Below are 20,371 nucleotides of genomic sequence, written 5' to 3'. Positions count from 1 at the left end.
GGGGACTTTTGGGATAGCATTGGAAATGTAATTGAGGAAAATATGTAATAAAAAATATTCAAAATTAAAAAAAATGGTTCCGATAGGCTCATAGAGAGTGGCTCTACGAGGAGATGTGGCCTTATTGGAGTAGGTGCGGCCTTACTGCAGAAAGTATGTTAACTGGGAAGGGCTTTAAGGTTTCAGGATCACAAGTCAAGCCTAGTGGTTCACTGTCTCTTCCTGCTGCCTTTGGATCCAGGTGTAGAACTCCCAGCTACCTCTCCAGCATCCGGTCTACCTATATGCCACCATGTATCCCATCATGAAGGTAATAGACTAAACCTCTGAACTGTAAGCCAGCCCCAATGAAATGTTTTCCTTTATAGGAGCTGTCATGGGCATAGTGTCTCTTCACAGCAAAAACAAAAAACAAACAAACAAAACAAAACAAAACACCTCTAAGACACTTACTATTAAGAAATTCCATACAGGCATTTAGAAGCACAGGCTATATTCAAAAGCAGACTGGACTATGTTGAAGGAACTAAGCCAAAAGGTAGAATACCAGGCAACTGGGAAAAAATGGTGTGATGGGTGTTCTTGTGATAGGCAATGTGTTCAAATCTTTTATGGTTATTGGTTATCTCCAACACTAAGAAATGGGGCGAGGGAGATAGATGTAAGACATAAAACCAGCAGTTGAAGGCTACTTTTAGAGATACTTTTTGAAGTCCATATACATGATGATAACATAGGGGGAGGGGGAAGGATAGCACCTGGGGGAACGCTTTTTCTTTTTTCTTTTTCCTTTTTTGTTTAGTTTTTGATACAGGGTTTCCTCCGTGTAATAGCCCTGACTGTCCTGGACTTGCTTTGTCGAGCAATCTGGCCTCAAACACAAACAGATCCACCTCCCTCTGCCTACTGAGTACTGGGGTCAAAGATTTGCACCACCCTGTCCGGCACCTAACATTTTACTATGCAGAAACACAGAGGTGAGGAAGGGCAACTTGCAAACCTTTCACCAGACAAAGCCAAAAGAATAAGGGTTTGGGAATGTCTGATTGGACCTGCTAGAGCCTGTTTAGCTGAGGACTGGATGGAAATCTACAATGCTCTGAGACAGAAAAAGAACTTTTGGGGCATGATCACCTCAACTTGCAAGTCTCTACTCTCTTCAAATTAGACCAGGAACATCCAGTTCTTAAGACATCTAGTATGCAGAATGCCATGGAAACCACAGAATTAGCAGTGAGCAAATGCTCTATGCACCTACCAGTCGGTACAGCTCAGTGATGCTGATGTCCTCTGGGTCTACCATTGCGTACTCCTTCCTAGGCACCAGGTCTAGTCCCAGTTGTCTAGAAAACAAATTTCAAACATTTCGGAGAAAAGTCACATCAACGGACAGTTCTATACATGTCTTCACTAGTGTCTGAAACTGTGATCAAATCTTTTTCCCCATTTGTGTCTACCACAACTTGTTTCTGGAGTTGGAGAAGACATAGAACAAGGTTGGGCAAAACTGGGAAACAGAGGAAACTCATGTTAGGGTGTTTTGCTATCAATGGAATGAACCTGCCATTTGTTACTACACAGAGGAGAGTCTTCAACAACTGACCAACTGGCAAAGAGAATCACTTCTAAACGGGGGTGCTCCAAAAACTGTCATCACCTGGTTCTAGATAAAGGAAGGGACAAGAGTGAAGTCTGGTTTTAGGGTTTGATCTAGGCTAACCTTAGCTAAAATGTCTCGTGTAAAGCCCTGAGAATTAATGTATTTTCTCGTTCATGGCAGCGTCTGGGGTAAGATATTAGAAACAGCAAATACCGAGTTCAGGCAGCACAACTTAGGCCTTTCCATAGTGGTAAAATGGTTTTGTGTCAAATGCTGCTGTGGCCAATGTGTGATTTTACTGTGCTGAGGTTGACATTCTATCAACTGCATGGGTTATTGGTATGGTGCTCAATTTAGTATGTCTTACCATGGACAGCAGAATGTGAGTGTAACCCCTTTATCTCCCCAGTTTCCCTCCCTCCCCCCAGTAATATTGATAGCATACTCCTGTCTGGGTCAACCACTGTGCAACACTGATACCAGTGTCACACGAGTCCCTTTACCTTCTTTAAGCATTGGTGGTCACCTCAAAAGGGTCCCCACTGCCTTTGTATGTTCCCTGTTACTATACTACTTCCTTTTTTACACCTCTGTTCTCATGCTTAGCTCATTGAGGACAGGTTACTCTAAGACCCTCCTGTAGCATCACTATCTTTATAAAAATCACCTTCTCGGAAGCCTTCCAGCACTGCACTTCCAATGACAGAACCACAGGCTTCTTAACTTTTGCATTTGCAATAATAGAGAATCCTGAAATTCTATGCTTGCCTCAAAATCTCATTAAGGCCTCAACATTAAAATTGCTAATTCAGCACCAACTTTAAGCCAAACACTATCTAGTCACCCCTGAAAAATACTAGCTCTTAAATAACGGAAGGCTGTCACTAGACACCAAATTCTTTCCTTACTTTCTTAAACAATGTTCAGCTAGCCAAAGAAATGTGAACATCTACTCTTTCAGTTGAATATTCAGAAAATAACTACATCTGCTTATGATCAAAAACTCTAGGGTCTATTCCTAGTCTCCATTCCCTCTCTGCAGATATTGAACTAGGAAGTGAGATATCACTTGACACCAGGTTTACCTTGCTGATGAAATATTATCTAGCACAGAATATGGAACATACAATCACATAAGAATCTTAGCATCCACCCTGCCAAAGTTTCTTCTAAAAGAAGGTGCTCAAGCCTCATTCTCTCCTGGGAGAGGTTAGGGGTAGAGGGTATTCATGTGACCATCTTCTCTTGGTGTTGGATATCTGACTGGGTCTCATGTGGGCACCCAACATCTGTGGAAGCAATCCCCAGCTGGCCAGCAGTCTGAAAAGGCTAATAGAAAATGTTCAACTCAATCAGAACTTACCTACTGGTTGTCATTGATATTCCTTCTTTGTGATGCTAAAACTGAGAATTTAGATCCCCTCTAATAACATTAGAAAGAAAAGAACTGTGAAGGGCCAAGCACCTCTAGTGCTACAAAAGTAAGTCAAGATGAACTCCAGCAGTGAGCCTCAGGCCATTCCTGAGCTTTTATGGAAAGAAATAGTATTCAAAGCTTCTGTTCTCTGAATGGCCTGAGTCACCAGTTGCTGCTAGCTTCTCATAAATGTGGAAAAAGCATCTTACCTGTTGCTATTTATTGCTGTCGGTTAATAGATACAGTCTGATAGTAAATAAGCCACTGTTTGACTAGAATCAGAATAGTGCTTTAATAAGAATATGAAAAAAAAGTAGGCAAGGCTTAGAGAAAACAGATGGAGCAAGAATACATGGGAAGTCAGGAGCCAGGCAGAAAGGGACAAATTTTATATTAGCCTAGCCACTAAAATACTCTGTGACACCAGAAAAAAAGGATGAAGCTCTTAGCCCTTCCATGTACTCTCAACAGGAATTCAGAGGCCATCATGGACTCAATGGGTGACAGAAGTCTGTATCATCACTTTAATTCTTCCTGGGGATTTCAGAAGAGAAATAATTTTTTATTGATTCTGTGAGAGAACAAGATGGATCACTTCCTACTTCATGTAAGCTCCCCAAATCCAAAGAACGCCTTTCCACTGCTCTTTAGTAGTCTGATATGCAATGTGACACTGAACACATTCTCAATTTATGTTTCTTATATCGATAAGAGATTTATGTGGTGACAGATCATTTTCCAGGACAACATGACCTCGTTTAATAGGCAAAAGAATTATCTTAATTTGCCTTCCACTTAGCAATCTTTAATGAGGGGATGGATTTATCCTTAAAGGAATATGGCAAATCTATAATTTCTATGCTGTAAATTATTCTTAAGTAAATTGCCAATAAAATTTAAAGAAACTGAAGTAAGAGCTTGGGAAAATTCATGAGCTCAAGGATGGTTTAAATTGTGCTGTTCATTTTCATATATCAATTTTTTTTTTTTTTTTTTTTACCAACTTACCTTAACTTAGCCATAGAACTGCACGGAGCATAAGCTAGAACTCGTGTAAGTCAAAAATAGCCTCAGCACAGCCCTGACTCACAGTTTTCTTCCACTTCCCCTTTCTTCTGTTTTCCTTCTTCAAACTGAAAAGGGTTGTTTGTTGTTGTCTGTTCCTTTGTTTTTCAGTTTATTCCATGTTTCCTTGTGACTTTTGATAATCTAATTTGATCCAACATCCTGATTAACAAACTAATCCTCATTTAAATGAGGACTGGAATAGTAACCAACTGTAACTAGGTAAAAAGTCAAAGGCTTTTAAAAATGAGAATAAAGACCAACTGATCTGGGCATGGTCTCACACACCTCCAATCCCAGCATTTGGGAGGCAAAGATCTCTGAGTTTGAGGCCAGCCTGGTCTACAGAGTGCGTCCAGGACAAACCAGGCTACATAGAGAAACTCTCTCAAGGGAGAAAAACAAAAACAAAACAAATAAATACATAAATTAACCAACCACACAAAATAATAAGGGGCACATGCAGTCAGGTTCTGACCACCTTGAAAGCTGTGTCTCTCAGGACTACTGCATGCACAAAGAAGAAACCCAACCAAATGCTGCAAATCCAACCCACCAGTATGCCCAATGTGTTCTCCAGATCCAGAAAGAGGTAAGTTATTCATGGTTTCCTTCCAGGTATGTTCTCTTTCTATGTCCCACATTCCTTCTCATTTTCCCCCAAATCCTGTACTGAGATCCACTAAAGGTCAACTAGCAAATGGGAGCTTGATATGATGAAAGGGAAGGCTGAGGGGAGCAGGGCCAAAGCTGGTTTATTCTAGTTAGCCATTCATATATCAACATTCATACTTTGTAGAGTATTAGCCTTGCTTGGAGTTTCCAGTAACTAGACTTCCTACTTAAGTGCTTGGCTGATATTTTAAAATAAGTCCTCCACATTTTTATTTAAGAGTAGATCTCAGTTACTGGCAGCCTTTACATGAGCCCTCCTCAGCAGCTCTTTGAAGAGTGGCCATTATGCCTCCCAGGATGTCTCAGAGCTGTGCACTTGTCCTAAGACGTTTAGCAGTAACTGGTAAGATGAATGTTCCCCTCTGGATTACACTATGATATAGAGGAGTTATACGATAAAACCAAATACATGTCTCAAAACTAATGACTACAGAAGAAGAAAAAACATTTTAGTCAGAAAATATATCTAATCAATAATCTCTATGATTATTATATTTATTGTGACAACCTGTATACTGTTATACTACAGGGTATTAGAAAGAAAAAAAAAGATGGCAGTGTTCACACCAGAGCCATGAATGTGGCTTTTTGGCTCCATCCTTGATAGAGTTCTCCCAATGGACTCAGCACATCCTAGCTTAACTGGTGTTACATCTAGGCTCCATCCTGTCATTGTCAGTACTCACTCATTTCCCCAATCCAGTCGGGCAGTAATGTGGCGCTTCACATCCTTCATCCTGTCATGGGTGAGATGGCCGACTAGCACCTGCCGTCGCAGATCGAGGATTTCATTCATGATGTGCCACAGGCGATGGAAGAGATCCCCTTCATTTCTCTAAGGCATAAGGAAGCACAGAGATTTGGCAGTCAGTCCTCTTGCTTGACCAAGAGGGGGACCAAGTGCTTGCCACATGGTAGAGGGCTTCTCCACCAATAAAGCTTTCCCATTTCCTTGTCCTCAGAGGGACTTGCAGTTCTAAGTTTTTCACTCAAGTCCCACAATACCGCTCTCCTGTCCAAACCAACATGATGTCTCAACTGCCAACATGGACAGATGCAATGGTCCTTACTCTCACTGTGCTACACCTAGGCTTGGCTAGTCTCTGCTTTAGTACACAGTGAGGCTTTCCTCTCCCAGATCTTCTTCTTCAGCTTTCTTATACGTTAAGGTGTGGCCTGACTTCTACTTGTATAGCGGTTCTCCCTGACTGGTTTTTGTCTGAGCCATGGCAGCATGCAAGTAAAATAAGTGTCTTGGAGACATCGGCATCCACTTATTTCTCGAATGTTGGTCCTAATTCTTCATCAAGTTGAATTTGAACACATTGATCACTGTTCACTGCAATTACCTGATTAGTACTCAGACTCATTAAAAAACAGGTGTTCTAAATTTAATCAAAGAGATCATATGGCTTCAATATACCTTTGTCAAAGCTATCAATCAATCCCCACGGTTTCAGAAAGGGAAGGTGGGTAAAACCCTGAGTTCAAATCTACATCTTGCTTCTGAAGGTGAGTTTAGCCATCCGTGAAATTGGGCAGTACTGTTTTTCTGCAAAGATATCTTATGGGTTTGTGACCACAGGTGGAACAACAGCACAGATGATTGTCACCTGACTTTCACCCATGTCATTTCTAGTGCAAAATACTCTAGCAATTCATTGATTTTTCTGTGTTTTCTTACCTGTAAAGAGCACCACAGTACCTACCACAGAGAGTAACTGTGAAGACACAGGAAATAGGATGCAGACAGTGAAGAAAAATGGCCCTGTAACTACTACTGTTATGATAAGCTCTGAAAACTTATCTTTTTTTTTTTTTTTTTTTTACCAACACTGAAAAATATACATCTTCCCGCAGAGATACTGGGTAACTATCTATCTCAAATCTTTCTTAGCCACAAAATATACTTCTAATTTTTACAGAAATTATTAATAGTCTATATTAGTGCTTCTCAAACTTCCAAATGCTGTGACCATTTAATATATATTCCTTATGTTGTGATGACCACACCCCCCAAATAAAAGTATTTTGTTGCTATTTCATAACTGCTACTGTTATGAATCATAATGTAAATAATTGACATCCAGGATATCTGATGTGTGGCCCCCAAGGGATTGAGACCCAGAGGTTGTGAAGCAGTGGTCTGTATAAAGAGTAATGTCAATTTACAGACATTATCCACCAGAAGTTCTCTAGAGATAAATGATAGAAAAAGTTATCAAGTTCTATGTGCTAGGTAAATATATATATATATATATATATATATATATATAATTGGAAAGGTAGTTATTTTTGATACTAGATGTTTTAAGGGACCACTGGGTACTACTCAGGACTAATAAATATGGTAGATGCTTAGGAAGCTCTCTCCATGAAGCCACTTCTGGATCCTCTGAGGCATAAGTAATCTCCTTCTCCTCGCAAGTCCTTATACACTCTATTGCGCCTGCTTTCTATTACTGTCTCCTATGGCTGCCTGCTCTTTTCTCGTGTTATACACTGTCCTACAAGCCATTACAAGGGCTCTGCAACACAATATTCTTGTAATTAACTGCTCAGTGTCTGTTCCCATCCACAGCAGCTGTGCCTGAGCTCCCAGAGGTGGGAAAGAATGAACACATCGGTTTAGAGCTGTTATTCCTCGCACACTTCCAGAAGTGGGTTCTGTTTAGGCCATACAAATGAATATGCAGAAGACCAAGAAACATCTGAGGACGTCTGTGGTAGGAAGGGACATTTCACAGAGTGAAACTAAATTTTATAAGAGAGTTATAAGAAATCAGATTTTGTGCAGAAAAGGAGAGAGATGGAGCCCTCACCATCGCAAGGTTGAAGGCATGTGCCTGCTCAGGTTGTTTAGCAGGGTGAACTTGATTTTATACATCATCTCTACTGACAAGGGCATGGTGACATGAGAAGGAAGCAAAATCCTTTATAAGAATGAAAACTACCTAGTTAGTCCCTCCTCAAGGAAGAAACTAGAAGTGGAAGGGATATTCCAGCACACAATGGGCCCAATGTGCTCTTCTGCTCTAAGAAAAGGAGCTGGGCATTGTAGCCCTTGACTTTATTAAGAGCCTCAGGAGAGCGCGAAACAGGAGCGCCATGAGGCGAGGCCAGCCTGCACTTCACAGTGAACACTTACCAAACACACAGGGAAGCAAACAAAGCAAAAACAATGAAAAACACAAATAGATCATCTGGTCATATCAGCATCTTCTGTAAAAAAATGGATTTGAAAAAAATGGATAGCTATGAAGCAGACTAAAAATATTTAAAAACTCTATTCAGTTTAGCATTAAATGAAACAATACTAAACAACTGGATTAAAACACTACCTAGAAAGTCCCCAATACATTGTACACGCAGCCAAAAGTGAATATGGCAGAGGTTTGATTTGGTTTAAAATGAAAACAGAACAAACAGGTTTTGGTGGAGGCGGGTCTAGATTTGGAGTCTGGCTTTACTACATCATGTGGGATGTGGGATAAATCATCTTTGGTAAGATTCAAGAATAAAAGTACCTGGGAGAGGCCCAGGCTAAAAGAGATGTAGATCACAGCTCACAGTCGACATCAAGACTCTTGTATGTCTCCACAGCTTTTTTCCTGCTTAACCTGAGGAACTTATTAAGGGGTATTTTATAGGTTGATATTTAACCCCTTATCAACACTATTTAAAAGAGCAGACTAGTATTTCTCAAGCAGTTACAATCCTTTTATATACATATATCACCTCATATACTGTTTGCAATCTACAAGATTTAACTGTTCTCATCAAACACCTTTCACTGAAAAGGTTGGTGCTTTCCTTTAAAACCCATAAGTATCTGGATATACAAATACAGATACACAAATGTATGATGAAGCAAAGCAATTTGTAACCAGGAAAAGAGAAACCAGAAAGCCCAACATGATCATATCACCCTTGTGCCAAAAGTCAGTCTATCTCTGGCCTGAATATTGTATTTGCTCCTCTAATAACTGACTATTATTCCAGTACCAGAGACAATGTTAGCTAATCAATCCCTTTCCCATTACTCAGGACAGCAATGAAAGATATTTGTAGATTTTGCTATGTACAGATCTTAAACCAACCAAGGATGTTGCCAGAGTATATACTCATAACCTCAATAGCAAGTAAAAATAACTAAACAAGACAAAATCAACTTTGGTGTATGTTAGCAGTCCTATCAAAGAAAAAAATATGGTTATACTTGCTCAGCTACAATAGGACATGGATGTGTGCACATGTACATATACACACACAGTGAGAGAGAGAGAGAGAGATAAAGAACTATAATAATACTATCATGCTGAGTATTTTAAAGATGCACTAATACGAATACTTTACAATATTACATTTAATGCAACAAAATTTGGATTGTATGATCTTTCTAATTAAAACAACAAGACAAACACAAACACACACTTGTGCACTCACACAAACCTAACAGCTACATCTGCATTTCCATGTCTCTGTCTCAGCAAAGACCTCTGGAGGTGCACTATCTGTTTACCAAGACACCTCAGCCACACAGCTCAGATCTAAAAGTATCCTGTGGATTTTCCCAGAAAGCTCAAGAGCAGTCAGCTCCAACAGGAGAGGGCCAGACCACTCCAGAACTAACAATGTAATTAGTTATAATAAGTAAATTAATACACACATATCTCTAATCCATTTTTTTCACAAAATTACCTTTCTTTCCTTAGTATATTTAGAATCTGTTCTCTGACACTAGCTATCAATTTACTTATAGAACTAAGATGGGCTGAAATACAACACTACTAGACCGTATGAGAATGATATTTTTGTTTTGTTTTGGTTTTTGGTTTTTCAAGACAGGTTTTCTTTGTGTTGCTCTGACTGTCCTGGAACTAGTTCTATAGACCACACTGGTCTCAAACTCACAGAGATCCACCTGCCTCTGCCTCGGAGTGATGGAATTAAAGGTGTGCATCATAACCACCCAGTGGCTTCATCTTTGAAATTAAAAATATTCAGAAAATCAAGAACGAGCCCCTACCCCAGTCATATTTTTTTTTTATGTATCAGAAGACTTATCTTCTTGTGGTATTGAGATGCAATGCATAAAACCCATGCTCTGTGGGAACAAAGAGACCACAACATAAAACATAAGATCTACATCCCTGACTTTCCAAGGAGGCCCAGTGAATTATAGCAAGCTCTCATACATTAGTTGATGGTTACTAATGGTCCTATGTTTCTTAAGATAATTATCTAAGTAAAAATCATGCTCTTTAAACGTTACTTACGACATAGAGCTGTTTCCACATGGTTCCCCAGTCCCTTAAAGTTGATGTCATCTCGGTGATAACAGAATCTTCAGTGGGAATAACCATTTCAAATTGTCTGTGACATTCAAGAAGACAAAAACATATATGTAAATATCAGAGACAACACTTCCTTTTACATACTCAAGAAGATAAGCTAGAAAAGAGAGCCACTTGCAGCATGTGAGTTCACTCTGTCATCCTGGGATAAGGAGCTTGTGTGAGGAATCCTATAGGTGAGGGTAGTACAATGCTCAAGGGACCAGTCACTTCATCTAGGTCAAAACTGAAGGATGCAGGGAGAAGAAAGAGCATCGGTATTCTACTCCTGTGACCGTGTGATCAGTAGGATATCTCTTAATCTCTCCAAACTCAACAGCTTTCATCTGTCACATAAGATCACTAGACTACATCAAGTATGAGGTGACTTGAACCATCCAATTGCTAGGACTGGAGGACTCAATAGGAGTAAAAGATGCTGTTCATTCAACATCTGACTGCAGGGAATGTGAATTTGTAACTAACTCATAACTAGAACATTTGCTAAGCATCTGTTTGAGCTCACTAACCCCCTCAATTATATTATTTGGAACAGGCCAATGAAAGAAAATGTGCGTTTTAAATAATGTTATTATGCTGCACAGCCAAGGTTTAAGATGCCATAGATATTAGAATACACATTCCAGAATGTTCCTCTCAGTGCTTAAGCTAATAGACTCTTTACATTTGTTCTTTTAGGGTCATAGACAAGGATTTTTAGTCAGGTATAGATGGCTGTCCTGAAAAGAAGCACCATCAGAAGATAAATGGGAGGGGCTTGAGTTTGCCCTCGGGTCACGCTGTTAGCATAGAAGGATCTCCTTTTTTCATCTCTAGTTTGTTTTGTCAAATCCTTTCTGGAATTGTGCAGGTTCAAGAGGTTACATGGTCATTATCATTACTGCCTCTCAGAAGAACGAAATCAGTCATATCAAAGGAGACTGTTTCCTTTTTCAAGTTTATGTTTCCGAAGGTCAGCATCTCATATGTACAGGAAGCAGTTTATTAAACTGCATGGGAGATTTCTTCTTAGCATGAGGCTAACTGCTCTGCAGGTCCTTTAGGACACCATGTCCAAGTATGTACTGTGGTATCATGGAAAATCCTCAAATAATATAAATGCAGAAATTAAAACCTTGATTCTTCCCCTAATTGAGCTCCACTTCCTTACCTTTCAGGTTTGCTAAAAACCTGGCCTGTGAATATTTCCCTTCCGTCTAAGGCACAGTGAAGCTGAAAATTTAAAACTGGGATTTAAAACTAGAAAGAAAATAAACAGTACTATAAGCCTGTAGAGGATACATACAGTACTGTTCAAAGAGGCTACACATGACACTTCCCAAAGGCAGAATATTTACACTGCGTTGGAAGCAGCTGTTGCAATTTAAATGATGAATATTTGGATTTGGAGATTATAAAATGATATCACACAAGGCGAAAGTGGGAAAAAGAAATCCCAAGGAAGCCGGGCATGGTGGCGCACGCCTTTAATCCCAGCACTCGGGAGGCAGAGGCAGGCGGATTTCTGAGTTCGAGGCCAGCCTGGTCTACAAAGTGAGNGCCTGGTCTACAAAGTGAGTTCCAGGACAGCCAGGGCTACACAGAGAAACCCTGTCTCGAAAAACCAAAAAAAAAAAAAAAAAAAAAAAAAAAGGAATCCCAAGGAATTCTAGCCACCTCATTCAACATCTCAAAGGTGAGGACTTGGTTGGGCAGTGGTGGCACACACCTTTAATCCCAGCACTAAGAGGGTAGAGATAGGGGGGATCTCTGAGTTCTACAGAGCTGGTTCCAGAATAGCCAGGGCTACACAGAGAAACACTGTCTCAAAAACAAACAAACAAACAAACAAACAAACAAAGAAAACAAAACAAAAGTGAAGAAAATAAAGTGTGGTATCAGCAAGACTTAAAACAATATAGAAGCAGCTTCCCTAATTCACGAACTCCTATTTAATTTAAAGACCCTTGTCATAGACTCTTCTTTGCTCCCAAGGCCCAGGAAAGAACCACAGACAATTCAATAGGTGAAAAGTTTACTTGGAGTTGTCCAAACAAAATGTAAAATTTTAAACAGAAAACACCATTTAGGCAGGGCAGCTCTTTTGTATTAATTACATAAACACTTAAATTAGTGTAGAAATAAGCCTGAAGCTATATTTTGTTCAGTTATTCTAGGATGAACTGTTCATCAGTTTCACCCTAGCAGCCAATTCATCATGATAAAGTAAGTTAGGTGATATTAACATCCCCGAGAGCTTTCTTTCAGGAAGAACAGTCAGCTGCCATTCTATGTCCTTAAACGTATTTAGCACGAAGTTCTTCTCCTATAGTCCTGAAACTGTGGACCTATTTCACAAATTCATAGACCACTGCAGAAAGTCCTTTTTAGAAAAGAATCCATCCACCCTGAGGTCCCACCACTGCAAAATCACCATGATGTGTGGTGCTGCCGTAGAACTTAAGTCTTCTACTTAACCAAATCCGAGGATACCTTTATCCAGTTACAGTTTCCTGAGGCTCATGAACTGGGACCGATATAAACCAGTACACCAGGAAAAACAATCCCAAAAATATGAATAAGGCTGAAGATTTGGCTCAACAGTTAAGAGCTCTGGTTACAATTACATAGGACACAGGTTCTATACCCAGCAACCACATAGTGGCTCACAGCCATTCCATAACTTTAAGTTCAGAGCATCAGACACTCAATCCAGGTACCTGAGGCCCCCAGAAGACATATGGTGGACAGACATACATACAGACAAATACACATACACATAAGATAAGCTTTAAAAACTAAAAAAAAAAAAAAAAAAAAGAAAAGAAAAAAAAGGAATGTATTTATTTTAAAACTATGTCCTATGCCACACTTCATTGCACTTCATGCACTGCCACAGTTCCTTGTCAACAGGACACAACCCAGAATCACCTGAGATAAGAGTCTCAAGGTGGGACTATCAAGGTCAGGTCAGCTTGTAAATATGTCTGGGCGATGGGGGCAGGGGTGGACATTGTCATTACTATGTTATTGATGTGGGAAAATCCAGTTTAAGAGTGGACTGAACCATTACCTTAATTTGCATCCTAGACAGTATTAAACAGTGAGAAAGCTAAGCATAAGGCATGTTTTACTAGCTGTTCCCTGCTTCTGGCTGATAAAGGATCCAACGTATACATGTGGATGGAGTTCACTTGGAATTCTCAACTAAAAGCAACTCTTTCCCTCTTAGACTTTGTCAAGGAATTTTATCACAGCAAAAGAAATGAAACTAAGAAACTACAGGAGCCTTTGAGCTCTTTCAACCTTGATCACAAGGTAGGATGGAGGATGGGTGGCCATTGCAAGAGACAGGAGAGCCAGACTGGCTTCAGGTAAAGGCAGCAGGGACTTGTTCAGATGGCACCTGAAGGGGTGGCTTAGACTAAGACAATGTGCCTCCTCTGGAGGACAGCAGCCTACCATAACAGGTCCTGGGGAAAGCAATGTAGCCAAAGCACAAGACAAGGACTACAAAATAACTACTAGGAATATGTTCAAGGACCTTAATCAGGATATGAAACAACTGATCCTAATGAAGACTGTGACGACACAAACCACTGAAAGAAAACATTCAAGACATGAAAGTAGAATTTAACAAAGAAACAGAATCATTAAAGACAACCAAAACTGAAATAAAACTGAAAGTGAACAACTTAGGATGCTACGCGAAACCCTCACAGAAGTCAGCAGCACACTAAAGTTGTACCATAACTCTTCTATATTGTAAAACTACTAAAGTTTTTCAAAGTATTAAAATAAATGACGTACAGCACAACGTTATTATAGTAGACCATTTAACATTTATCCAAATAGAGAAACCCAAGGTGTTTGTACCATAGATGCTCAGTGACTTGCTCATGTTTGTTCATTGAATGTTTTACAGAAGATGGATGTAAAACCATCCATTTGACTAATATCTATGCAAACTTTTTTGGTGAAATTAAAATTTAAATATATTATCTACTATGCTTTTGATGTTGAAATAAAAAGTTGCTATTTATTGCTATTTGCATAAATATGTAATTTCTATCACAGAGCCTGTATATTTTGGCCATAAAATGAAAATTAGAATTATAATTCACAGATGGCTCCTTGTGACATTGCCATCAGATACACGTGTCAAAATCTACCTTAACAACAATCATTTACTTATGTGCTAAGTACACAACACCAGGCATGTTCTATTGTGATATTCTGTAGGAACTCATTTGATACACATTATTCTAAAGGCTGATTCCAGTCCATTTAGAAGCAGACTGGAACATATTATAAATACTTAAGAAGTCCTTGGTGATCAAGGACATCCATGCAATATATCAGGCAGACATGTCACATGTTCTGTTTGTGAAGCTAGTTATCTAAATATCATGCTGGAGAAATACACAAACATTTTTTTAATACATAGATTTTAATTGAGTTTATGACTTTTGTGTTAGACCAGGTTCGTGGCAATCTGTGACAGGGTGTGACCATAGGTCAAATAGAGAAATAATATACGAAGTTACACAAGGACCTAGTGTTATACTCACTTCAGAGAACAGATGGGCTTTTCCTGTCCTTACGCTTATGAGACAGAGTCTTATGGCCTTGCCTGGCATGGAACTCACTGTGTAGACCTGGTGAGCCTCGAACTCACAGAGACCTGCTTGACTCTGTCTTCTAAGTGCTGGAGTTAACTATGAACTACCACAGCCAGCTTTCTTTTTATTTGTTATTCCTGTGTGTATACGATGTGTGTAGGTCATACAAGTGCTGTGGTACACATACAGGGGTCAGGGGACAGCTCTGTGCAGTCCGTTGTCTTCTACCTTTGTGTGGCTTCGCAAGCTCAAGCTCAGGTTGTTGGGCTTGCCCAGGAAGCACTCCGTCTCCCACACACACTGCTGGCCACAGGCTTCCCTTCTCTATAACCAGTAGTAAATTAAGGAAGTTCTGGGCACTGAGGCTACATGACTCACCATGTTAGGGACTGTGCCTGGCATGATTCTCTAAACAGCAGGAAACCAAGAAGAACCAATTTCTCAGCTTAAGATTAAACAAGTTTCACAACTGGTAGACAATGAGAGGCCATAATACCCTAGCATGCTCCTGTGGTTCAGCACTCAGAAATGAGTTCCTTAATCGTCTCTATTTGCTGCCATAGTATCTCCTTATCAAACAACACGGGCCACGGTTCGCTCTTCTGTAGTTGCTTTCGTAATACAATTACTAAGCCTTTCAATTCCAAGACAGCAGCTGGGGCAAAATCTTCCAACTATGAATGCAATTCATTCTTACCCTTTGTTCTTTACACAGGCATTTTTCAAGTGAACATAGCTGGAAGGAAATATACCCTGGAAGAGAAAACATGAAGGTTATGTTTTCTAGCTATCTCTTAAAGCCAGTTGTTCATAAGAAGGATGTATTAAACAGTTACAACCATGACAATATCAGGAATAGAAAAACATCAGTACATTTATGGGCTAAATAAAATGCAATGTAGCATGAATCATTATTTTCTAATACTAGTTACAACCATTACACTTTTAGAGATTTTTTTTTCTAAATATAATTGAAAAAAAATCAAATCTCACTCAGTAAATACATTCTTTTTGTTTACCTCTGCAAACAGAGTCTTGCAATGTAACCTTGTCTAACCTGAAATTTATTATCTAGAGCAGGCTGACCTTAAACTTTTGGCTGTCTTACAGCTATGCTTTCTCAAAGCTGACGTACAGCTATGGGCCACCACTTTGGCCATCTAAATACGTATGCTTTTAATAAATCAGAAAATAAAAGATTCAATAATTCTACATAAAAACTGTGCTTTAAAAAAGAGGGGAAAACAGCACTGTACTGGCAGGTTTTGTGTGTCAACTTGACACGGGCTGGAGTTATCACAGAGAAAGAACCCTCCCTTGAGGCAATGCCTCCATGAGAACCATCTGTAAGGCATTTTTTTCAATTAGTGATCAAGGGCCAGAGGGCTCCTTGTGGGTGGGACCATCCCTGGGCTGGTAGTCCTGGGTTCTATAAGAAAGCAAGCTAAGCAAACCAGAGGAAACAATACAGTAAGCAGCCCCCTCCATGGCCTCTGCATCAGCTCCTGCCCCCAAGTTCCTGTCCTGACTTCCTTTGGTAATGAACAGCAATGTGGAAGTGTAAGCTGAATAAATCCTTTTCCTTCCCAACTTGCTTCTTGGTCATGATGTTTTGTGCAGGAATGCAAACCCTGACTAAGACAAGCACCTATGATGTTGTTATTTGGTTATTGTTTGTGAGACATGGTCTCACACCAGAGGCCAACCAGCAAGGAATTCACTATGCTGGTCAGGTTGGCTTTGAACTTTGCAATCCTTTCCCCTCAGCATCCCAAGTGAGAGGATTACAAACATGTAACATCGGACCAGGCTGCATGTTATGTTCCAATGAATAATTTTAGCTCTGTGAGAAAAGAGAGCTCTGTGAGAAAACATGTGTGCCATTGGTTCAATTCCTGGTATTTAAAAAAAATAAACTTGGGACTGGAATGATGGATCAGTGTTTAAAAGTGCATATACTCAAGACCGGACTCAATTCTATATATTCTACAATAATAAATAGGAAGAGAATGCTTTTTAGCTTTTTTCATAAAATTTATATTTATTTCAATATAACAAAATTAACAAGTGAAGCAACATCAGTATAGAAAAGTTAAAATCAAGATTTATGATATGAGATGGAATTGAAAGAGAAATCATAATAAATTTTTCAGAAATGTGTGCTAGATGAATAATTAAATATCAAAACTATATTTGCATGTGCCCTGCAGATGTCCAAATATAAAAAAAGCTTTAAATGAAGACTAAAGTATCAAGAAATTAAATTTATATGCTCATTTGTCCCTTAGGCTTTTCTTGAGACTGATCTAAAGTAATAAAATGAAGTAATTAAACACAGTTGGATATTCTAGCAGAAGCAAAGAGACAGGCAAAGGAATTTAGATTGTATTTTCAAAATGAGAGATGAAAAAAAAAAAAAAAAAAAGGAATGACAAACTAGAATGTATTAGAGGAGTCCGCAGGATGGGCTTTGTTGTCAAGCCTGGCCACCTGAGTGTGATCCTCGAGAAAAGCATGTTAGACAGAGAGAACGAGCTATGTACCACGCTATGTGGGTCTGTTGCTCATGTGTGCACAGACAAACACACACACACACACACACCGCAATAAAATTTTTAAAAAGGAACAACACAGTAGAATATGGAAACATATTCAAAAGCTACAGATGATTAGAATAAAGCACGTAGCAAAGATTACCATAAAAATTCATGAACAGCCCAGATGAAAGGTAAAATGAAAGTCACATTGCTTCCTAAGGGTTTCTCTAAGTAATGACTCTCAGGACCTCCCTAGACTGGCAAGAAACATGAACGCTTGCAAGGGCCGTGTTCCTGGTTTAGCCCCCATCACCCAGGGAACCCTCAACGTGACACTAAAACAAACTTGTTCCTCCACACCAGCATCTTACAGACAATAATACAGGAAACTGAAAGATAAAATATCATTATTCCATATTTCTTTTGGAATATATTTCTCCTGCCTGAATTTTAATTTACCTCTCTGGGAAACTAACACTTCAAAAAGATTTTGTTTATATCTAATAAGCTTAAGGACTTCCCAGTAAAATTTTCAGCGGCAATAAGGAATTATGATTTTAGCATCTTACCTTACCTTTAATCCCAGTTCAAAGGATTCCCCCAAATTATGAAGATGTGTATTACCATGTTTTTGGAGTCTAATTAAGAGCTGAACTATAATTTCAATTGTACACCACAAGTTTTAAAGAATCCTCTAATTACAGTTACAAATAACAGTTTTTACCTTGATGTTGGGATTTTTTAAGGCAAATCCTCTGTACCAGCCTGTGGAGAAATAATCACGATTACATTTTAATACATAAGGCCTGATGATACTAAAGATAACAAATAACAAATGATTGTATGTTCTTTGATGTTGAATTTTTAATCTTCATGTGACTATTCTATGCATGAATACAGTGATTCAGGATTAAGCTAGGTAACAGATCGATTGACCCCCAAGTTTAAGCATTTTATTTATGTCTTGTTTTATTAAAATTGAACCAGAAGTTTGTATAGGAAATAAGGGCTTGGACCAAAAGCATTATGCTTAAATAAAGAAACCCGCAGAAATTTACTAGCTATATTTTATTTTGTTTTATTTTACAGTAGGGTCTGTGTAGCCTAAGATGGCCTTGAACTCAGAGTTTTCCTTCCTTGGCCTCCCAAGTGCTGAAATTAGTTATGTGCCACCAAGCCCAGCTTATTCTTTAATCTGGGGATACGACTTTACCTCCCTGTGCTCCACTTCTCCCCATTTTATTAAAAGCCACACTATGACTATGGGAAGTCTACACAGATTTACTGCCACTCTGAATTCTGTCTCATGAGAAGCACAGGTTTGATTGCCAAGCAACAGTGCCTGGCCAGTACATACACAAGCCAACCATCTGCATCAGTGCCTGGCCAGCAGTGATGTAACAGATGTGTGTATACACAAGCTCACCATCTGCATCAGTGCCTGGCCAGTAGTGGTGTAGCAGATGTGTGTATACACAAGCTCACCACCTGCATCAGTGCCTGGCTAGCATGATATAGCAGATGTGTGTATATATAAACTCACACCTGTAACAGTGCCTGGTCAGCAGTGATATAACAGATATGTGTATATATAAATTCACCACCTATATCAGTGCCTAGCTAGTATTGATGTAGCAGGTGTGTGTATATATAAACTCACACCTGTAACAGTGCCTGGTCAGCAGGGATGTAGCAGATGTGTGTATACACAAGCTCACCACTTATAACAGTGCCTGGCCAGCAGTGGTGTAATAGATGTGTGCAGACAAAATCATACAACCTATAAAAATGCCTGGCCAGCTCTGATGTAACAGATATGTGTATACACAAGCCCTCCACTTGTCACTAGATCAGCTTCATGTTCTAAGAACTGCTACCCAAATGGACTTGTATATTCTTCATTGGAATACTATTTAATCAACATAGTTTGCCACAGTGTCTATGATGCTTAAACCCTGAATGACCCAGAAGAAGTATTACAGTACCACTCTTGAGGGAGATTTCTCTTTTTTCCCAATTTAAACAAATGTAAGTATACTTTTTTTGGAAGTGCAGAAGCTAATTTTCTTGATAGGAAATTATTTTGGTGTGTACAAATATTCTATCTAATTTAATTCTTTTTGACTAATTGAATTCTTAAGAGCAAATGTTTGAGTTTTATATTATATTTGTTTTAGTTGCTGACAATTCTTTCATATATTTGTATTTGTATATATATATATATATGTATGTGTATATATATATATTTTTTTTTTCCCTACCTACATCTAACCATCTGAACAGCAGCCCCAGTAAGGAAGACTGGGTTGGGAGTGAGAATCTCTGTATTTCAGGGTTTATTAGCTTCTCTTAAAAACAGATGTAAAAATGTATTGATTTGTAATAATTATTCTAGTAGAATTGAAAATGTCTTGATAATTTCAGAAATGCCAGACAGATCTCTGTATAATTATATTATGCAGGAAAAAGTTTAGATTACTATATTTCATTTAATATACACCCTGTTTCTATGCACCCATTTAAGGACAATTTTATATTTCTGTACCAAGGAGAAACAGACTGATTGCATTCAGTAATGACATGAAAATTGTTATTATATTTTGGGGTTTTTCAATTACAGTGGACAGAATAAATATCCACATATCATCAGCATTTAAAACCAGATTCCAGTAAATGTATCAGCTCCATTTGTTCAAACACAATTTAATGCCTGATGAAACTTTGTAAGATAGAACATTATCATATAATAAATCCCTAGAGGAAGGAAGCCTTCTAAAAGGAAGTCGGTATTTTTTTTTAATATACTCATGACATTATAGTCATTTTGTTAAAAAGAAATGTAGACAGTTCATCTGGGATCCTTTCAAGCACTAAAATTTCAAGGTAGATTCTAGAACAAGAATGGAAGCATCTAAGAATAGATGAGGTATTTTTAATGAGTTACCTGTTAAATAAATTAATAATAATCACACCAGATCGTACAATGAAGTCTGCTAAAAATTCGTTTCAAATTCATTGGATAATTTTATTCCAAATTTGGAGAAGAAAGATTACATCCAGGCTAGAGTGGAGCAGGCCAGCCTGCCTCAGTTTCTTGCTACTCAACTTCAGGGGCACCA

At 38.8% G+C, this 20,371-nt stretch overlaps 1 protein-coding gene across 7 annotated transcripts in view; it reads right to left on the bottom strand.

Moving 5' to 3' along the window:
• The window catches only part of Dock4 (dedicator of cytokinesis 4), a 406,102-nt gene that overhangs the window by 209,877 nt on the left and 175,854 nt on the right, over positions 1–20,371 (bottom strand). For all 7 annotated transcript variants that reach the window (XM_029484743.1, XM_029484748.1, XM_029484747.1 and 4 more), the window contains exons 3-7: positions 17,977–18,017; positions 15,413–15,468; positions 10,037–10,133; positions 5,444–5,592; positions 1,259–1,343 (exon numbers count right to left, since the gene is read on the bottom strand). In XM_029484743.1, the coding sequence (XP_029340603.1) occupies positions 1,259–1,343; positions 5,444–5,592; positions 10,037–10,133; positions 15,413–15,468; positions 17,977–18,017 (428 nt within the window). The remainder of the gene's footprint in view (positions 1–1,258; positions 1,344–5,443; positions 5,593–10,036; positions 10,134–15,412; positions 15,469–17,976; positions 18,018–20,371) is intronic.

This window comes from Mus caroli, chromosome 12 (assembly GCF_900094665.2).
Source record: "Mus caroli chromosome 12, CAROLI_EIJ_v1.1, whole genome shotgun sequence".
Lineage (NCBI taxonomy): Eukaryota > Metazoa > Chordata > Mammalia > Rodentia > Muridae > Mus > Mus caroli.
Note: the sequence above shows the minus strand (reverse complement) of the source record. Positions and strands in the feature narration are given on the sequence as shown.